At 40.4% G+C, this 17,776-nt stretch overlaps 2 protein-coding genes across 2 annotated transcripts in view; both read right to left on the bottom strand.

Annotated features, from left to right (window-relative positions):
• The window catches only part of MTMR10 (myotubularin related protein 10), a 780,230-nt gene that overhangs the window by 149,261 nt on the left and 613,193 nt on the right, over positions 1–17,776 (bottom strand). The window lies entirely within an intron of this gene.
• The window catches only part of THSD4 (thrombospondin type 1 domain containing 4), a 169,437-nt gene that overhangs the window by 80,245 nt on the left and 71,416 nt on the right, over positions 1–17,776 (bottom strand). The window contains exon 7 of the mRNA XM_070762735.1: positions 3,266–3,402. Coding sequence (XP_070618836.1) covers positions 3,266–3,402 — 137 coding nt within the window. The remainder of the gene's footprint in view (positions 1–3,265; positions 3,403–17,776) is intronic.

Here is a 17,776-nt window from a genome sequence, read left to right as displayed (position 1 = left end):
GCAGACTGGATGGACCAGGAGGTCTTTTTCTGCCGTCAATCTTCTAGGTTTCTAGGTTTCTAAACCAGTGTTTCCCAACCTTGGCAACTTGAAGATATCTGGACTTCAACTCCCAGAATTCCCCAGCCAGCATTCGCTGGCTGGGGAATTCTGGGAGTTGAAGTCCAGATATCTTCAAGTTGTCAAGGTTGGGAAACACTGTTCTAAACTACTGACTCAGACAAACAATACAGAACAGCTTAATTAAGGAATCACCCAGGCCACTAACACTAGCAAGAGAAGTCATGTAGATAATTGTGGGGTGAGGATGCTGATCAGGGATACAGAACGAGAGTCGGGTTTCTAAAGGAGGGGGCGGCTTTTCCCCTGGTGAAATTTCAAAGTCCGTATCGCTGCATTATTGTGAGTTTGGCGCCACCATGTGGTTCAGCAACAAAGTGTCTGCACAATTTTGTGTATAATTATGCTACACTCCTCCTCCTCGTTTTCCTAATAAGAAATGTCCATTTTAGCCTGCCTCATCAGTGGATGAATTAACCCCAATTAAGTCTAGGTCAATGGTTTTCTTATTTGTTGCTCATTATTTCTTACTCCTCTTCCGTCCGGTTATCCTTGGTTTCATAAATGGGACTTTGACAAATCACCCAGCAGATGGCACTGAAGGCCTATTTATTTTTATTTATTTATTCATTTGTCCAATGCACAAATACATAGGAAGAAAGATAGACATGTGATAATATAAAAGAGGGTGAAAGTGAACTTAGAGGAGAGGATATATGAAAGGAAGAGAATATATATGATAAGTGAGAGAAAGGAAAGACAATTGGACAGGGGACGAAAGGCACACCAGTGCACTTATGTATGCCCCTTACTGGCCTCTTAGGAACCTGGAGAGGTCAATCGTGGAGAGTCCAAGGGAGAAGTGTTGGGGGTTAGGGGTTGACACAATTGAGTCCGGTAATGAGTTCCACGCTTCGACAACTCGATTGTTGAAATCATATTTTTTACAGTCACGTTTGGCGCGGTTCGTATTAAGTTTGAATCTGTTGCGTGCTCTTGTGTTATTGCGGTTGAAGCTGAAGTAGTCATTGACTGGTAGGACGTTGCAGCATATGATCTTGTGGGCAATACTCAAATCGTGTTTTAGGCGCCGCAGTTCTAGGCTATCAAGGCCCAGGATTGTTAGTCTATTTTCGTAGGATATTCTGTCTCGAGTGGAGGAGTGAAGGGCTCTTCTGGTGAAATATCTTTGGACATTTTCAAGGGTGTTGATGTCTGAGATGTGGTATGGGTTCCAGACAGATGAGCAGTAGTCTAGGATGGGTCTGGCAAAAGTTTTGTAGGCTCTTGTGAGTAGAGTGAGGTTGCCTGAGCAGAAGCTGCGTAGGATCAGGTTAACAACTGTAGAGGCTTTTTTGGATCTTAAATCTCCTCAACAATTTTCAGAATCCGCCAAGCCCAAAATATAAGTTTCCTTCTTTGTGATCTCTGTGAATTGGGCCCCAAGGAAACCAAATTGCAAGCGAAAGAGATTTATGCCTAAATAAAGAGATTAAGCTTGTTTGCCAAGTCACTTTGCTCTCAGTAGTCCCTTATAGCTCTTTTTCTCAACCTTGAGTGCTGGAAGACAGGTGGACTTCAAATCCCAGACTTCCCATTCTGGGGGATTCTGGGAGTTGAAGTCCATCCATCTCCCAGCTGCCGAGGTTAAGAAAGACTTCCTGATATCATTCTGCACTGTCTTATTATTTTTCTTTTTTATCTGGCAACGTGCCCCTTTCAATAATAGAAATATAAGAAATTACAATGCAAGAGTAGACCATAGGTCAACTTTCTGTCCAGCTCTTTCTTTCTTTCTTTCTTTCTTTCTTTCTTTCTTTCTTTCTTTCTTTCTTTCTTTCTTTCCTTCCTTACTTACTTACTTACTTACTTACTTACTTACTTACTTACTTACTTACTTACTTACTTACTTATTTATTTATTTATTTATTTATTGGATTTGTATGCCGCCCCTCTCCGTAGACTCAGGGCGGCTAACAACAGTAACAAAACAGCATATAACAATCCAATATTAAAACAGTTAAAAACCCTTATTATAAAACCAAACATACATACAGACATACCATGCATAAAATTGTAAAGGCCTAGGGGGAAAGAGTATCTCGGTTCCCCCATGCCTGGCGGCAGAGGTGGGTTTTAAGAAGCTTGCGAAAGGCAAGGAGGGTGGGGGCAATTCTAATCTCTGGGGGGAGTTGATTCCAGAGGGCCAGGGCCACCACAGAGAAGGCTCTTCCCCTGGGTCCCACCAAGCGACATTGTTTAGTTGACTTGTCTACTCAACTGAAAATGCCATAAATCTGAAAACCAATCAATGGTCTATGGAGATTCTCAATCGCCCAGGTCATGGTTGAAGAAGGGGAAGATGAGTCTTGGATTAGAAGTGAACCCTTCCTTTTTTAAAAGGAAAAAACCAAAGCCAACAAAGTCCACGGCCATGATGGCAAACCTATCGCATGTATGCCACAGGTAGCACACGGAGCCATACCAGAAGACAAAAATACATATAATATAAATAGATAGCAAATACACCTTTGCAAAAGGAAACATATGATATTCAATTACACTGCTCAAAAAAATAAAGGGAACACTTAAACAACAGAATTTAACTCCAAGTAAATCAAACTTGGTGTGAAATCAAACTGTCCATTTAGGAGGCAACACTGATTGACAATCCATTTCGGATCAACACATCAAGAGTCTCCTGGCCTTCAGCCTCATATCAAAAGATCCCTTAATAAATAATCCGAAACCCAACTGTATCTCCCATCTAGAAAGATAGCTCCAACTATGCTTTCAGACACTAAAAACAACTTCCAAGAATACGCCTGACCCTCTCCAGATGTGGACAAGAAGAGAAACCTAGACTTACAGAAGAAAGATTTGTGTTCATCTATAAAAAGAAGTCCAAAGACATGTACAATGAAATATACTGCTCAAAAAAATAAAGGGAACCCTCGAAGAATATATCCTAGATCTGAATGAATGAAATATTCTCATTGAATGTGCACAACAGCAGGTGAAATTGATTGTCCATCAGTGTTGCTTCCTAAGTGGACAGTTTGAATTTCACAGAAGTTTGATTTACTTGGAGTTATATTGTGTTGTTTTAGTGTTCCCTTTATTTATTTTTAGCAGTTTATTTGCATTCCTGGGGTTTTTCTCTCGTTTTGGGCTATGTCAAGCTGGAGGTTGAGATTCTTCTTACCTTACATTGCCCCGACACACAGATGGAGGTTCCGTTTTGATCGCATGGCGTCCCGTCAATAACTTTCTCCGCCTGCCTCACGTAGAAGCGATAGCCGACCGCTCTGCAGTTGAGTTCACATTTCTGACTGCCCTTTACTGAAATGAAGGCGGAAAGGGTCAAAGTAGGACATTATGGAAAACACGAGTGTTTTCCCAAATCTTCTAAACATTGTTTAATTGTGCCAGCTGTTGTTAGCCGCCCTGAGTCTTCAGAGAGGGGCGGCATACAAATGTAATAAATAATATTTGATTGGATTGGATTGGATTGGATTTGTATGCCGCCTCTCTCCCTAGACTCGGGGCGGCTAACAACAGTAGTAAACAGCATATGACAATCCAATATAAACAGTTAAACCCCCCTATTGTAAAACTAAACATATATACAGACATACCATGCATAAAATTGTAAAGGCCTAGGGGGAAAGAGTATCTCAATTCCCCCATGCCTGGCGGCAGAGGTCGGTTTTAAGAAGCTTATGAAAAGCGAGGAGGGTGGGTGCAATTCTAATCTCTGGGGGGAGTTGGTTCCAGAGGGCCGGGGCCGCCACAGAGAAGGCTCTTCCCCTGGGTCCCGCCAAACGACATTGTTTAGTTGACGTGACCCGGAGAAGGCCAACTCTGTGGGACCTAACTGGTCGCTGGGATTCGTGCAGCAGAAGGCGGTCCCTGAGATAATCTGGTCCGGTGCCATGAAGGGCTTTATAGGTCATAACCAACACTTTGAATTGTGTCCGGAAACTGATCGGCAACCAATGCAGACTGCGGAGTGTTGGTGTAACATGGGCATATTTGGGAAAGCCCATGATTGCTCTCGCAGCTGCATTCTGCACGATCTGAAGTTTCTGAACACTTTTCAAAGGTCGCCCCATGTAGAGAGCGTTACAGTAGTCGAGCCTCGAGGTGATGAGGGCATGAGTGACTGTGAGCAGTGAGTCCCGGTCCAAATAGGGTCGCAGCTGGTGCACCAGGCGAACCTGGGCAAACGCCCCCCTCGCCACAGCCGAAAGATGTTTCTCTAATGTGAGCTGTGGATTGAGGAGGACGCCCAAGTTGCGGACCCTCTCTTGTTTAATTGTGCCAGCCGTATCAGCAGCAGAGTGAAGTGTTTGTACCAGGAAGTAAGTGTCTGGGGACAGGGTTTGTGCAAGGGTTCAGGTGGGATATTGGACCAAATAAAGTCCCATCAGATCCTCAAATGGAATCAACTCTCTGCATCGCAACCATGCCAGTCAAAGTGGATGTATTTAAATTAAAAAGGGTTTCAATTTAGCAGATTTCTTCACAGTCCAATATCATGGCCAGGATTTGAATTTAATCCAAGAGATTAAACCCTTTTGCAATCCCATACTACCAATTTTAAATCGACTACTGCCAAATGCAAAACACCTAAGAGTTGTTTAAAAGATATGGACATCTGATTTTATTATTTATTTATTTATTTATTTATTAGATTTGTATGCCTCCCCTCTCCACAGACTCGGGGCGGCTCACAGCAATAATAATACAATGTAAACAAATCTAATATTTAAGTTAATTTAAAAAACCCCAATTTAGAAACCAATCATACATACTAGCATACCATGCATAAATTTTATAAGCCTAGGGGGAGGGAAAGTGTCAATTCCCCCATGCCTGATGACAGAGGTGGGTTTTAAGGAGCTTGCGAAAGGCTAGGAGGGTGGGGGCAACTCTGATATCTGGGGGGAGTTGGTTCCAAAGGGCTGGGGCCGCCACAGAGAAGGCTCTTCCCCTGGGTCCCGCCAAACAACATTGTTTAGTTGACGGGACCCGGAGAAGGCCAACTCTGTGGGACCTAACCGGTCGCTCGGATTCATGCGGCAGAAAGCTTGCTTGATTTTGCTTGGTTCTATTTCTTTTTCCCATTTATTTATTTATTTATTTATTTATTTATTTATTTATTTATTTATTTATTTATTTATTTATTTATTTATTTATTTATTTATTTATTTATTTATTTATTTATTTATTTATTTATTTATTTATTTATTTATTTATTTATTTATTTATTTATTTATTTATTTATTTATTTATTTATTTATTTATTTATTTATTTATTTATTTATTTATTTATTTATTTATTTATTTATTTATTTATTTATTTATTTATTTATTTATTTATTTATTTATTTATTTATTTATTTATTTATTTATTTATTTATTTATTTATTTATTTATTTATTTATTTGGATTTGTATGCCGCCCCTCTCCGAAAACTCGGGGCGGCTTCGGGTCCATAACCTTCTAGCCTTGCGTCCATGTGTTAGATTTCTGCTAGCACATGTGTGTCTCCTTTCTAATGCGCAAGTTTTCTGTTTTGTAATCAATTTCTTTGCAAGATATAAAGTTTAATGTAGGAGATTCCTTGGAAAGCCCATATTACCCTAACCCCAAAACCTATCATCGTATTCAGGGCGGTTTTGATTTCTCCCAAATGTAGTTTTGAGATATCTTGAGATGGATTTTAGCATGTGCAATGAAGAAGACGCCTATTCTCACCACACTAAATTCGCTTTTGGCAGCTAATCCAACTTCTCTTGGACAGAAACCCGGGCAGGATGAATTTCACAACCTTTGAAGCAACCATGAAAAATGAGCGTTATCTGTTCCTAAAACTCCATCCTGATGCTCTCAATTTAATGAGGCAGTTTTAATTTTAAAAGCACACTCTTCCATATCTGTTTACAATCTCTTCAAGGACAGTTTTTCTTGAAATGTCTACTTCAACATGACAACCAATGACCCCCAAGGACCTTCTCCCTCACATCAAGAGGGGTTGGGCCACGTTCCACCATGGAATAAAGGAATCCTAACAAGACGAAAGACATTGCTCAAGCTACTCATATGAACAACGGTTGCAGGGACTGGGTAGGTCTAGTTTAATGAAAAGAAGGATTAGGGTGACATTATAACAGTCTTTCAATATTTGAGGGGCTGCCAGGAAGTGTTCTGCCGGCATGTTTCAACCACCCGTAATTACAGGGTAATTAGTCCAGGAAGACACACACCACACGATAAAAGGAAAACCCAGAAGTTTTTATAAACAGAAAAACAGAAACAGCTCCCTTTTTAAATGTCAAAGGGATTTTCTGGTACACACAAGGCACAGGTTAAATGCAATCCAATTGCTCACCCAATAACTGGGAAATTGAGTCCAATTCTGAAGTCCAGAGAGTCCACACACAATCTTGAACAGCACAAAAACCCCTTGACGAAACAATGAATCAGATAAACTGCCATGAGGCTAAAACACCAAGCTGCACTTTTATCTGTAGCACTAATTACAGCAGCCCCACCCAACCACAGGTGGCCTCATTTTCTCTTGTAATAATCCTTCAGTTGTTGTCTCCTATGCATCACTCTACACATGTGTGGATATGTCATTAATTCTTGTTCAGAATCCAGGGATGATACAGATGATTGATCTCCTCCTGGGCTGTCTACCAAACTCCCCTCTTCCCTGTCACTCACGCTTCCTTGGTCAGAGGAGGCTTCGTCGGCAGATTCTATCGGGAGCAAAACAGGCCTGTGGCATGTGGATGTTTCCCCCACATCCACCTGCACATTCCTTGGGGCAGGAGCTGGGCCAGAGCTAACCACAACAGGAAGAAAAAGGGTCAAGGTATTCTCCAAAGCACCAGAAGGCAGGACAATGGGTGGAAACTAAACAAGGAGAGAAGCAACCTAAAATTAAGGAGAAATTTCTGACAGCAAGAAGAATTAATCAGTGGAATGGCTTTGTCTTCAGAAGTTGTGGATGCTCCAACACTTGAAGTTTTCAAGAAAGAATTGGACAACCATTTGTATAAAATAGAATAAGGTCTCCTGCTTGAACAGGGGGTTGGACTAGAAGACCTCCAAGGTCCCTTCCAACTTTAAAAACAGGTTAAACTACCCTTTTAAGAGCCTCATCCTCTTCTTTAGGAAAATTCCGAGCCAAGAAATTCTCATATTTTTTGTCTCCAATCTGTTGAATACTGAATCATGTTTCATAAATCACTGATCCTTTCTAATCTCTTTGGCTTAATTTATCTGCCCTGCGTACTCTTGTTTCTCCTCGGATCGCATAAATCTCCACTGAGTTTGGGAAAGTCTTCCTGAATTTGTTCAGGCTTTTGACAAGTGTCTACTCTTAACCCATCACTCATTCCAAATACATACCACATAAAAAGTACCCCAAAAAAAGATTATTAAGAGTTTATGGGAATGAGCCAGTAACATATCATTTGTTTACTGCTTTTAAGAGCATTCCTCAAATAAAATAGACATTAAATGGATGCTTTAACCAAACATGTAACTAAAATTACTTATTTCAGTCCGAGGAATTGTCCTGGCTTTGCCTGGATTTTAATATCATGGAATTTTAGATATTTTGTCCTTATTAGGCCATCTTTGCTCAAAGAGATCCTTCGCCTTAATTTGTACCTCTGACAAATTTTCCTCTTTTTAGTGCTGTCCCGAAATTATTTTCAGCCCTTTGCAAGCATTTTGCACTAATAAATTGCCATCTTGGGCAATCTAGAATAAAACCTTCTAGATGAAATCAGACTTCCTACTGAGAAGATACACAAGAATCTCATTGTGTTAGTGGGATTCAGGGACAATGCTACCACCAGAGGTTACACCGCATATACCCAAGGATAGAACAAGAAGCAATGGATGGAAACTAAACAAGGAGAGAAGTAACTTAGAACTAAGGGAAAATTTCCTGACAGTTAAAACAATGAACCAGAGGAACAGCTTGCCTCCGGAAGTTGTGAATGTTCCAACACTGAAAGTTTTTAAGAAGATGTTGGATAACCATTGGTCTGAAGTAGTGTAGGGTTTTCTGCCCAAGCAGAGGATTGGACTAGAAGACCTCCAAGGTCCCTTCCAACTCTGTTATTAGTGCACCAGTTGTGGCCCTATCTGGACCGGGACTCATTGCTCACAGTCACTCATGCCCTCATCACCTCGAGGCTCGACTACTGTAATGCTCTCTACATGGGGCTACCTTTGAAAAGTGTTCGGAAACTTCAGATCGTGCAGAATGCAGCTGCGAGAGCAGTCATGGGCTTACCTAGGTATGCCCATGTTTCACCATCACTCCGCAGTCTGCATTGGCTGCCGATCAATTTCCGGTCACAATTCAAAGTGTTGGTTATGACCTTTAAAGCCCTTCATGGCATCGGACCAGAATATCTCCGAGACCGCCTCCTGGCGCACGAATCCCAGCGACCGATTAGGTCCCACAGAGTCGGCCTTCTCCGGGTCCCGTCAACTAAACAATGTCGGTTGGCGGGCCCCAGGGGAAGAGCCTTCTCTGTGGCGGCACCAGCTCTCTGGAACCAACTCCCCCTGGAGATTAGAACTACCCCTACTCTTCCTGCCTTCCGTAAACTCCTTAAAACCCACCTTTGCTGTCAGGCATGGGGAAATTAAACATCTCCCCCTGGGCACGTTTAATTTATACATGGTATGCTTGTGTGTGTGTCTGTTAGTATATGGGTTTTTTTTTTAAATCTTTAAATATTTTAATTAATTGGATTATTATGATTTGTTTCACTTGTTGTGAGCCGCCCCGAGTCTTCGGAGAGGGGTGGCATACAAATCCAAATAATAAATAAATAAATAAATAAATAAATAAATAAATAAATAAATAAATAAATAAATAAATAAATAAATAAATAAATAAATAAATAAATAAATAAATAAATGGATGAATGAATGAATGAATGAATGAATGAATGAATGAATGAATAAATAAATAAATAATAAATAAATAAATAAATAAATAAATAAATAAATAAATAAATAATTATTATAGAACCCAGTATGCCTTGGTTAGGAACATGATATCTTTGCTTTCTCTTAATATTATAGTCTTTTTAAAACCTTCTTCCTCCATGATTATCTATTATTACTAATCAGGTCCTTCAAGTCTTCTAAATAGTGATGCTCCCATCATCACTAAGTCCATCCATCTTCCTGCTGCCCATCCTCTTCTCTTTATTTCCAGGAGACCAGGATCTTTATATTGATTGATCAATCGATTATGTCTCATTCAGTTGATATTGAACGATGTGTGACCAAGTAGGTTTTAGCTGCTTTGATGTTGTTTTTAACTGTTGGTTGTGCACCATCCAGAGTCACAATCAGTGACACAGGTGGCCATCTAAAATTATCAAATAAATGAATACTATTCTCCAGGGGAATCTACCCCCAATTTGTTCCTTTGGGTCTTCAGGCTGTAAATCCACCCCTCTTTTTCCTTCCTCTTTTCCATCATTTTGAAATATGCCTCGGGTAGCTAATTTGGAGTTATCTTTCTTTAAAAAAAACATTTTATTGATTTTTTTTTTTAAAAAAATACAAAACCAAAAAGGACAATAACCAAACACACAAGCATCTGTGCATTTTACATATCTGTAGCATTAGCATGAAAAATTCTAGGCATAAATGATGATTAATCCATCACAATAATAATTTCCATTAGTATTAGTATTTACAATTGCTCTTGCTTGTTTTTATTTTTATATTTCATTCATTCATTCAATCATTTCGAGTCAATTATAGAATTTTTCCCACGCAGTAAAGAATTTTTTCTTTCGACCGGTCTGTAATTCTAAGGTAAGCCTCCTCATCGCTGCCCCATGAAGTAGAATTAAAGCCAGAAATTTATCTATTAGGGATTGTCAGAGGGCAACGTACAAGAACAAATGATTATCTTATAATACATGTATTAACGGCCACTAGACTAGCCTTCGCACAGGGGTGGAAAAACCCCAGACAGAGAACATGGTGATTAAGAAAATGTTGGATTGTGGAGTTACCTTTAAAGAACCAGAAATTCCCAACATAAATTATTTGATTTTGTCTAAAGGAATATACTGAGGTTATGTAGAAGACCATGTGAAGCCAATGGAGACGGAGTGGCTGTGGGTCTTGCCTCCCAAGGACAATTCCATCTGTCCGTCCATTACCCTGGGGGGAGAATCATTGACCCCCTCAGAGAGGGTCCGCAACTTGGGCGTCCTTCTCGATCCACAGCTCACATTAGAGAAACATCTTTCAGCTGTGGCAAGGGGGGCGTTTGCCCAGGTTCGCCTGGTGCACCAGTTGCGACCCTATTTGGACCGGGAGTCACTGCTCACAGTCACTCATGCCCTCATCACCTCGAGGCTCGACTACTGTAATGCTCTCTACATGGGACTACCTTTGAAAAGTGTTCGGAAACTTCAGATCGTGCAGAATGCAGCTGTGAGAGCTATCATGGGCTTCCCCAGGTATGCCCATATTACACCAACACTCCGCAGTCTGCATTGGTTGCCGATCAGTTTACGGTCAAAATTCAAAGTGTTGGTTATGACCTATAAAGCCCTTCATGGCACCGGACCAGATTATCTCAGGGACCGCCTTCTGCCGCACGAATCCCAGTGACCAGTTAGGTCCCACAGAGTGGGTCTTCTCCGGGTCCCGTCAACTAAACAATGCCGCTTGGCGGGACCCAGGGGAAGAGCCTTCTCTGTGGCAGCCCCGGCCCTCTGGAACCAACTCCCCCCAGAGATTAGAATTGCCCCCCACCCTCCTTGCCTTTTTCAAGCTACTTAAAACCCACCTCTGGCACCAGGCATGGGGGAACTGAGATCCTCTTTCCCCCTAGGCCTTTACAATTTTATACATGGTATGTTTGTAGGTATGTTTGGTTTTTTATATTAAGGGGTTTTTAAATTTGCTTTTAGTATTGGATTATTACTGTATATTGTTTATGATTGCTGTTAGCCGCCCCGAGTTTTCGGAGAGGGGCGGCATATAAATCCAATAAAACTAAACTAACTGAACTAATGGGACAAGAGAAATTAAATGAAAGGAGGGCAAAGTTCTCTAAAGAGAGAAGGGGGAACCTTGCACAAAAGTCCTCTTCCTTTCACTAAATTTCCACTGGGGGCCTCCACGAGTCCACGCAGTTGTGAGGTTCTCCACAAATTGGGCGTGTGTACATCGAAGTGTCACATTCGTGCATTTATATTTATATAAACTTTCCCCACAGTTTATGGGAAGGAAGTGAATCCCACCCAGTCGCTTGCTCAATTTCACTCAGTCTGTTCTTTGTATTTATTCCTCGCGATAAGCCTTCCGTATCAATGTAGTTTTATTAGGTGGTTGCGACTAAAGTGACCAGGACAAGCAGATGCACCATCTCGTGCCAACAGATCAATGTAAACAAATCTTCAGAGGAAAATGGAGCCAAGATTTCACTCACAAACACACCATTTCCCCAAAGGCAAAAACTTGGTTCCCAAAGGAAGACTATGAAAAAATCCACAAGGAAAGAATCAAGAATGTCTCACTGTAATTTTTTGCATGGAAAACTCAAAGGTTGCCTTCCATTGGTCGATTTCTTTGGGAGTTTCATGCTATCTTCCAGGAGGCCCACAATAGTTAAAGTAGCAATAGCATTTAGACTTATAGACCGCTTCCTAGTGCTTTTACAGCCCTCTCTAAGCAGTTTACAGAATCAGCCTCTTGCCCCCAACCATCTGGGTCCTCATTTAACCTTGGTTTCTTCGGCCTTGAAAGACGACATTTAAGGGGTGACTTGATCGAAGTGTATAAAATCCTGCATGGGATAGAAAAGGTGGATAGAGAAAAATTCTTTTCTCTATCACACAATACTAGGACGAGGCGGCCCTCCCTAAAGCTCACAGGTAAGAAAGTGAGGACACATCAAGGGAAATATTTCTTCACCCAGAGGGTCTCTGGTTGATGGAATTCCCTTCCAGAAGAGGTCGTGACAGCTGTTAGTATGGCGAGCTTCAAGCAGGATTAGACAGATTCATGGATACCAAGTGTATTATAGGTGGTTATTGAAATGGATGTCCATGTGCCACTTCTATGTTTTAATAAGAACATAAGTCTGCGGAGAGGGGCGGCATACAAATCCAATAAATAAATAAATAAATAAGAAGAGCCCAGCATGCTGTGTCAGATAGTAGCCCCCCAAAGTAGACCCCCAGTTGTCCATGGGGATCTTGAGCAGGAAGAGAAGGCAAGACCCTCCCTTTTCCTTGACCCCCAACAAATGGGACCCAAGGGAAACCCAACCAACATAGAAACATAGAAACATAGAAGACAGATGGACCACGAGGTCTTTTTCTGCCGCCAGTCTTCTATGTTTCTATGTTTCTATGTTGGTTGGGTTTCCCTTGGGTCCCACTTGTTGGGGGTCAAGGGAAAGGGAGGGTCTTGCCTTCTCTTCCTGCTCAAGATCCCCCTGGACAACTGGGGGTCTACTGTGTGACACAGAATGCTGGACTCGATGCACTTAATGGCCTGATTCAGCAGGGCTCTTCTTATGTTTTTATATTCTTATTAAAAAAATGGATAACTCTCCGATTAAAATTCTGAATGTGCAGGGAATGTTTTATGTTTTATGTTTTTCATTTTGTTTGCCCTTGTTATGTTTGTGTATGTATGAATATAATTTTTTTTTAAAAAAAGGAAATAAAAGAGAGTTGAAACGGGGGGGGGGGGGAAAGAAATACTTTGCAGTATTTCTTACACTCACCCAACAAAAATCTGCTGAAATCCAACCTTAAAACCCCAAATCCTCTCCTTTGTCTGCTGAAGTAAGCGCTCACCTTTCCAGAGAACGGCACAATAGAGAAAAAGAGAAATGCAGAGAAGCTCTTAGAAAACGCAGGGTGCCAAGGTGGCCTCGGTTTACCTCCCCGAGCAACGTTTCATCTGCTCTGAAAGATTTACAGATCAGATGGGGGGGGGAGTGTTTTGCCCCAGGTGAAGGCACCTCTCCCGTGACATCATGGCTGAACGGAGGAAAAAACAAAGAGAAGAGAAAAGATATTCTCAGGTATACGCCCCGTGGAGGAGAACATTCCAGGCTCTCATTTGGGAAGAAGATTTATCACGCCTGCCTTGCAAGTCTCTCCCCAGAAGAAACCAGAAATTTATCACTTATAGAAACACACAAACATAGAAGATTGATGTCAGAAAAAGACCTCCTGGTCCATTCAGTCTGCCCTTATACTATTTCCTGTATTTTATCTTAGGATGGATTTATGGTTATCCCAGGCATGTTTAAATTAAGTTCCTGTGGATTCTTCCTTCTTCTTTCCCTTCCTTCCTTCCTTCCTTCCTTCCTTCCTTCCTTCCTTCTCTTTCTTTTCTTCCTTCCTTCTTTCCTTCCTTTCTTCCTCATTCCTTCTCTTCCTTCTTTCCTTCACTTTCTTTCTTTCCTTCCTTCCTTCTTTCCTTCCTCCCTTCCTTCCTCATTCATGGAAACATAGAAGACCTCCTGGTCCATCCAGTCTTCCCTTATACTATTTCCTGTATTTTATCTTAGGATGGATCTATGTTTATCCCAGGCAGGTTTCAATTCAGTTCCTGTGGATTCTTCCTTCTTCTTTCCCTTCCTTCCTTCCTTCCTTCCTTCCTTCCTTCTCTTTCTTTTCTTCCTTCCTTCTTTCCTTCCTTTCTTCCTCATTCCTTCTCTTCCTTCTTTCCTTCACTTTCTTTCTTTCCTTCCTTCCTTCTTTCCTTCCTCCCTTCCTTCCTCATTCATGGAAACATAGAAGACCTCCTGGTCCATCCAGTCTTCCCTTATACTATTTCCTGTATTTTATCTTAGGATGGATTTATGGTTATCCCAGGCATGTTTGAATTCAGTTCCTGTGGATTCACCAACCACCTCTGCTGGAAGTTTGTTCCAAGCATCTGCTACTCAGTCAAATAATATTTTCTCATGTTGCTTCTGATCTTTCCCCCAACTAACCTCAGGTTGTGCCCCCTTGTTCTCGGGTTCACTTTCCTATTAAAAACACTTCCCTCCTGGACCTTTAACTCTTTGATGTATTTAAATGTTTCGATCATGTCCCCCCTTTCCCTTCTGTCCTCCAGACTTTACAGATGGAGTTCATGAAGTCTTTCCTGATCAGTTTTATGCTTAAGACCTTCCACTATTTTTGTAGCCCGTCTTTGGACCCCTTCAATTTGATCAATAAAGCTCTACATGGCTTAGGGCCAAACTATTTAGGGACCATCTGCTGCCGCATAGCTCTCAGAGACCAATTAGATCCCATAGGGTCAGCCGTCTCCGGGTCCCATCAACTAAGCAATGCAGGTCGGCGGACCCCTGGGGAAGGGCCTTCTTTGTGGCCTCCCCAGCTCTTTGGAAGCAACTATCTCCACCACCACCAATGCTCCCATCCTACTGTCCTTCCGAAAGTCCATGAAGACCTGGCTTTGCCAGTAGGCCTGGGGGCCATAAGGGGGCCATGGCTGAACTGTGATTCGCTTGCTATGTATGTGTGTATGATTGTTTAGTTTAGCTAGGGGTTTTTATCATTAGTTTAACATGATAGCAGTCTTCCAGGATCTCAGGGGCTGCCACAAAGAAGAGGGAGTCAAGCTATTCTCCAAAGCAACTGAGGGTAGAACAAGAAGCAATGGGTGGAAACTAAACAAGGAGAGAAGCAACTTAGAACTAAGGAGAAAGTTCCTGACAGTCAGAACGGTTGATCAGTGGAACAGATGTTGCCTCCAGAAGTTGTGAATGCTCCAACTCTGAAAGTTTTTAAGCAGATGTTGGATAACCATCTGTCTGAAGTGGTGCAGGGTTTCCTGCCTAAGCAGGGGGCTGGACTAGAAGACCTCCAGGGTCCCTTCCAACTCTGTTGTTGTTGTTGTTGTTAATGGGAGTTTTATTGTTTTTATGATTTAATATTTGATTGTAATATTGTACTGTATTATTTTATTGTTGTAAGCTGCCCTAGTCCCATAGGATTGGTCAGCATATAAGAATAATTAAATTAAATTATTAGGTTAGTTTAGGTTAGGTTAGGTGAGGTGAGGTGAGGTGAGGTGAGGTTGAGTTGAGTTGAGTTGAGTTGAGTTGAGTTGAGTTGAGTTGAGTTGTTGAGTTGTGTTGTGTTGAGTTGAGTTGAGTTGAGTTGAGTTGAGTTGAGTTGAGTTGAGTTGAGTTGAGTTGAGTTGAGTTGAGTTGAGTTGAGTTGAGTTGAGTTGAGTTGAGTTGAGTTGAGTTGAGTTGAATTGAATTGAATTGAATTGAATTGAATTGAATTGAATTGAATTGAATTGAATTGAATTGAATTGAATTGAATTGAATTGAATTAAATTAAATTAAATTAAATTAAATTAAATTAAATTAAATTAAATTAAATTAAATTAAATTAAATTAAATTAAATTAAATTAAATTAAATTAAATTAAATTAAATTAAATTAAATTAAATTAAATTAAATTAAATTAAATTAAATTAAATTAAATTAAATTAAATTAAATTAAATTAAATTAAATTAAATTAAATTAAATTAAATTAAATTAAATTAAATTAAATTAAATTAAATTAAATTAAATTAAATTAAATTAAATTAAATTAAATTAAATTAAATTAAATTAAATTAAATTAAATTAAATTAAATTAAATTAAATTAAATTAAATTAAATTAAATTAAATTAAATTAAATTAAATTAAATTAAATTACAGCAGGCAAGCAGGCAGCCTCCTGAATTAGCATGACAAAGAAGAAGGTTTCCTACAATATTTGGAAAACCATCAAGAGGCCACAAAGCTTTGACTTTGGTGCTGCTGAATTAGCTTGAAGAAGCATCCTTTCTCGATAATCCCCAACTCTGGCCCTTAATCGACATCGCTCAAGCTAAAAAGCGAAGCAGATCAAAGCGTCTTGTCTTTGCAATGCTCAGTTCCCAATGCTTTGCAACGACAGGAGTACAATTAACCCACGCAGGCTGTAACATGTCTCCATGAAACAATGGAGACCTAGCGAGCCCCACTAACAGGTGGGGCTGTTATTGTTGCCGGGGACTCATAGGAAAACCAGCTAAAATTACAAACCTCCCAGGTTTCATAGGCAGCTCCTAGGCCTCGCTAAAAACCGTAGGGCTCGGCTGTAATTTTTCAGCGGGAGGGAAATTATTCAAACCACAGAGAAGAGCCACTTTAACCAGCATTTGTTTTCATTTAACTGCACGGAAATAAAATGCAATCAAGGCTAATTCTCCCCCCCCCCCTTTAGTTACAACAATAGGCTGCTTCTGGCTTTGCCTTCTATGGGGCAAAAAAAAAAAAGGATAATCAGAACTGTAGAGGAAACAATTGCTACCAACCTGCCTTCCATTGAGGACCTGTAGAACAATGTTTCCCAACCTTGACAACTTGAATATATCTGGACTTCAACTCCCAGAATTCCCCAGCCAGCATTCGCTGGCTGGGGAATTCTGGGAGTTGAAGTCCAAATATTTTCTAGTTGTCAAGGTTGGGAAACACTGCTATAGAGTGCATGAGTCAAAAAGAGAGCCGTGAAAATATTTTTGTGTCCATATCCTGGTCACAAATTGTTTCAACTCCTACCCTCAAAACAACACTATAGAGCAGTGTTTTTCAACCCACGGTCAAGTGTGCCGCGAAGAAGGAAGCTCAGGTTTCGGTCTCACAACTTTTGGCTGAGAGAGAGAGAGAAAGAGAGAGAGAAAGAGAGAGAAAAAGCAAGAGTGAGAGATTATTCATTTAATCTTCCGCCTACTTAAGGTAACTAAAATCCTTCTGTTTGTCTAGGGCAAAAACTAATCAAGATATTCTTCTGTTTATTTTAGGCATCCAGGATTATTTTATTTGTATACTGTGTGTCGCTTTTATTTGTATACTGTGTGTCGCATATTAACTATGTACATTGTAACTTGGTTAAGTGAAGAATTAATGTTTTATATTTGTACACACAAAACAATGGTTATAAAATAGAGTTTGATCTGATCAGCCCAGAGAGATTTTTCCAACCTGGACAAAGCATTGCTTGAAAGAAATACTGTGGTCAGTTCTGGAGACCTCACCTACAAAAAGATATGGATCAAATTGAAGGGGTCCAAAGACGGGCTACGAAAATGGTGGAAGGTCCTTCAGCATAAAACCTATCAGGAAAGACTTCATGAACTCAATCTGTGTAGTCTGGAGGACAGAGGGAAAGGGGGGATATGATCGAAACATTTAAATATGTTAAAGGGTTAAATAAGGTCCAGGAGGGAAGTGTTTTTAATAGGAAAGTGAAGACAAGGAACAAGGGGGTCCACGATCGGAGGTTAGTTGTGGGAAAAGATCAGAAGCAACGTGAGAAAATATTATTTGACAGAAAGAGTCGTAGATGCTTGGAACAAACTTCCAGCATGCCCTGGATAAACATAGATCCATTCCTAAGATAAAAATACAGGAAATAGTATAAGGGCAGACTAGATGGACCAGGAGGTCTTTTTCTGCCATCAGTCTTCCATGTTTTTATGTTTCTATCATGTCTCAGTGTGCATGATTTATTATTTATTTATTTGTTTGTTTGTTTGTTTGTTTGTTTGTTTGTTTGTTTGTTTGTTTAGTCCAATACACAATGAGGGTTTTAGTGGGTATATATCTATATACACATAGTAAA

Source organism: Erythrolamprus reginae, chromosome 10 (assembly GCF_031021105.1).
Source record: "Erythrolamprus reginae isolate rEryReg1 chromosome 10, rEryReg1.hap1, whole genome shotgun sequence".
Classification (NCBI taxonomy): Eukaryota; Metazoa; Chordata; class Lepidosauria; order Squamata; family Dipsadidae; genus Erythrolamprus; species Erythrolamprus reginae.
This window is presented reverse-complemented; position numbering and strand designations above follow the sequence as displayed.